The 2,071-nt window shown below is 39.5% G+C and overlaps 1 protein-coding gene across 1 annotated transcript; it reads left to right on the top strand.

Annotated features, from left to right (window-relative positions):
* Positions 1-914: 914 nt before the first annotated feature.
* On the top strand, positions 915-2,059 carry LOC103522664 (RING finger protein 212B; the record flags this gene model as incomplete). The annotated part of the gene is made up of 3 exons (XM_008487761.2): positions 915-1,037; positions 1,229-1,293; positions 1,471-2,059. Coding segments are annotated over exons 1-3 (760 nt in total), but the record flags the coding sequence as incomplete, so codon positions are not given.
* Between the last annotated feature and the right edge of the window lie 12 nt (positions 2,060-2,071).

Raw genomic sequence — 2,071 nt, 5'->3', positions numbered from 1 at the left:
AAAAAAATTCCCCACCTCCAAAAAAAAAAAAAAAAAAAAAAACACACACACACACACACTATTTCATATGATACACCTAACAGCTCACAGGGCTGAGTGCACCTAGAAATGGCCAATAGCACATGTCATCCCTATCTCACTGACCAGACACCTACCATGCACAATTTGTCCTGTTGGAACTCAGTGAGTTCAACATTATGTAGTGATTGACTAATGTGTAATAAGAATTTATATAAATTTTAAACAATAAAGAAGAAACACCTCCACACTATCTTTACCTTTGTGCTTTTTGAACTCTATGAGGGGCACATCCAGTGATGCATGCTGTGCACTTGTTCCTTCCATATCCATTTCCTCATCCAGATCTCCCATCCCTCTGGACACAGCATCATTGAGAGATCGGAAATGATCATCCAGACCAGAATCATCTTCTCCATCATCCTCATCAAACACCTGAATGTCATCTTCATCTATTAACTCGATGATTTCCTCCATGTCTTCTTCCGATTCATTTTCAAAAGGGTTTGGGGTGGGCGGGGGTGTGTCAAAATTGGACATACCGTAGTTTAGCATGTAAATTTCACTCCAAAGTGATCTATTTCAGTCAAAAACTTACGCAATATGATTTTCCAGGAAAATTAACACAAATCTGCACGGTTATCACAAAAAACTGCAAATGGAAAAATTTAAAAACACGTGCCATAAATTTATAAACAAATGACGTCATTTATTTACATTTTTAGTTTCTAGCTCTTTGGTAGAGTGCGCTGTCGTCAAATTTTTTGCCGTTTTTCCACAATCCACCCCATTTTACCTCCTTGTTCGCGGGTTGATAAGGGATTTTTGAAACTGGCGGAATTCAAGTTTTGAAAAAATTATTTGTGAAAATGTGTTGTGAATTTGAAGAAATAAACCAGTGTTTTGTTTAGGAATGGATTACGTTCACTGTCATCAGTGTTACAGACGTTATGGACCCGATGTAAAGTTTTACATCACCAGCTGTGGTCACATTTTCTGTAAAAATTGCTCTCCTACAAGTAAGTACCTTTTACCTACCTACATCCTTCCCAATAATTGGAAACGAAGATTATTGTCGTTCGGGAAAAATATGTGCCTAAATTTTTACTAAACTTACGTAGGTATAGGTACATGGATTACAATCTAAACCTGTTCTATATACCAAAATAAAACGAAGTTGTAATTTATTATTGAATTAATTCTGTTTCAGATCAGCTACCAAGATGTTTCACTTGTTCTCTCACAAATGTCCAAGCTGTACCCATCGACAAACAGGTATTTAACTCGTGAACTTTAAATCAAGTTTTTTATATGTAGGTATGTACCTATATTGTAGTAGGTAGGTAGGTAGTGTTTTTTTTTTTCGTAATTTAACTCCGCTTTGAACATTTTTTTTTTTTTTAATACTCCTCCTCATGATTATTAACAAGGTACTGCTTATTTCACTTTCAGATGCCAGCAAATGTGTCCGTTTATTTCAGCCGAAACCTGGCAGAAGAACAAAATCTGCTCACTCGGAAATACGAGTTTCAACTGTTTCAATTCAAACACCTCTACAAGCACCTTGCTAACGACGAAAGAGCCTACGAACTTGTGTGCAAACAAATCGACAAAAACTTGAGCGAATTCAAGAAGTGTGTATCCTATTTGAAACTGCCCAAGTGTTCCCTACTGAGCCGCAACAAGGGGGCACCTCGGAATGGGACAGTAACACCATCGTCCGCGATGCAACGCGCCAAAGTACAACCTCATCTGAAGCAGGTCCCGTTCTTGCCATCTCCGGTAGGCAGTAGTTTCAGTGACACGGCAGGGGTGCGAACGCCCAACAAAACAGAACAATGTTCAGCAGGACGAGGTATCACATCTAAACACCAGGTGAACGCCAATCAGACGATGCAGAACAGGCGTGTTGTGCCACAGTCACCGCATACTCAGTCACAGTCTCAACTCAATATGAGTGCCTCCATGAGTTCCGTCGCATCCTCAGGGCGCAATGGTACATCTTCTGCAGAATACAAGAGAGACATGATACAATCCCAACGTACGCAGCAGT

The sequence above is a fragment of the Diaphorina citri genome, unplaced genomic scaffold (assembly GCF_000475195.1).
Source record: "Diaphorina citri unplaced genomic scaffold, Diaci psyllid genome assembly version 1.1 scaffold10060, whole genome shotgun sequence".
Classification (NCBI taxonomy): domain Eukaryota; kingdom Metazoa; phylum Arthropoda; class Insecta; order Hemiptera; family Psyllidae; genus Diaphorina; species Diaphorina citri.
This window is presented reverse-complemented; position numbering and strand designations above follow the sequence as displayed.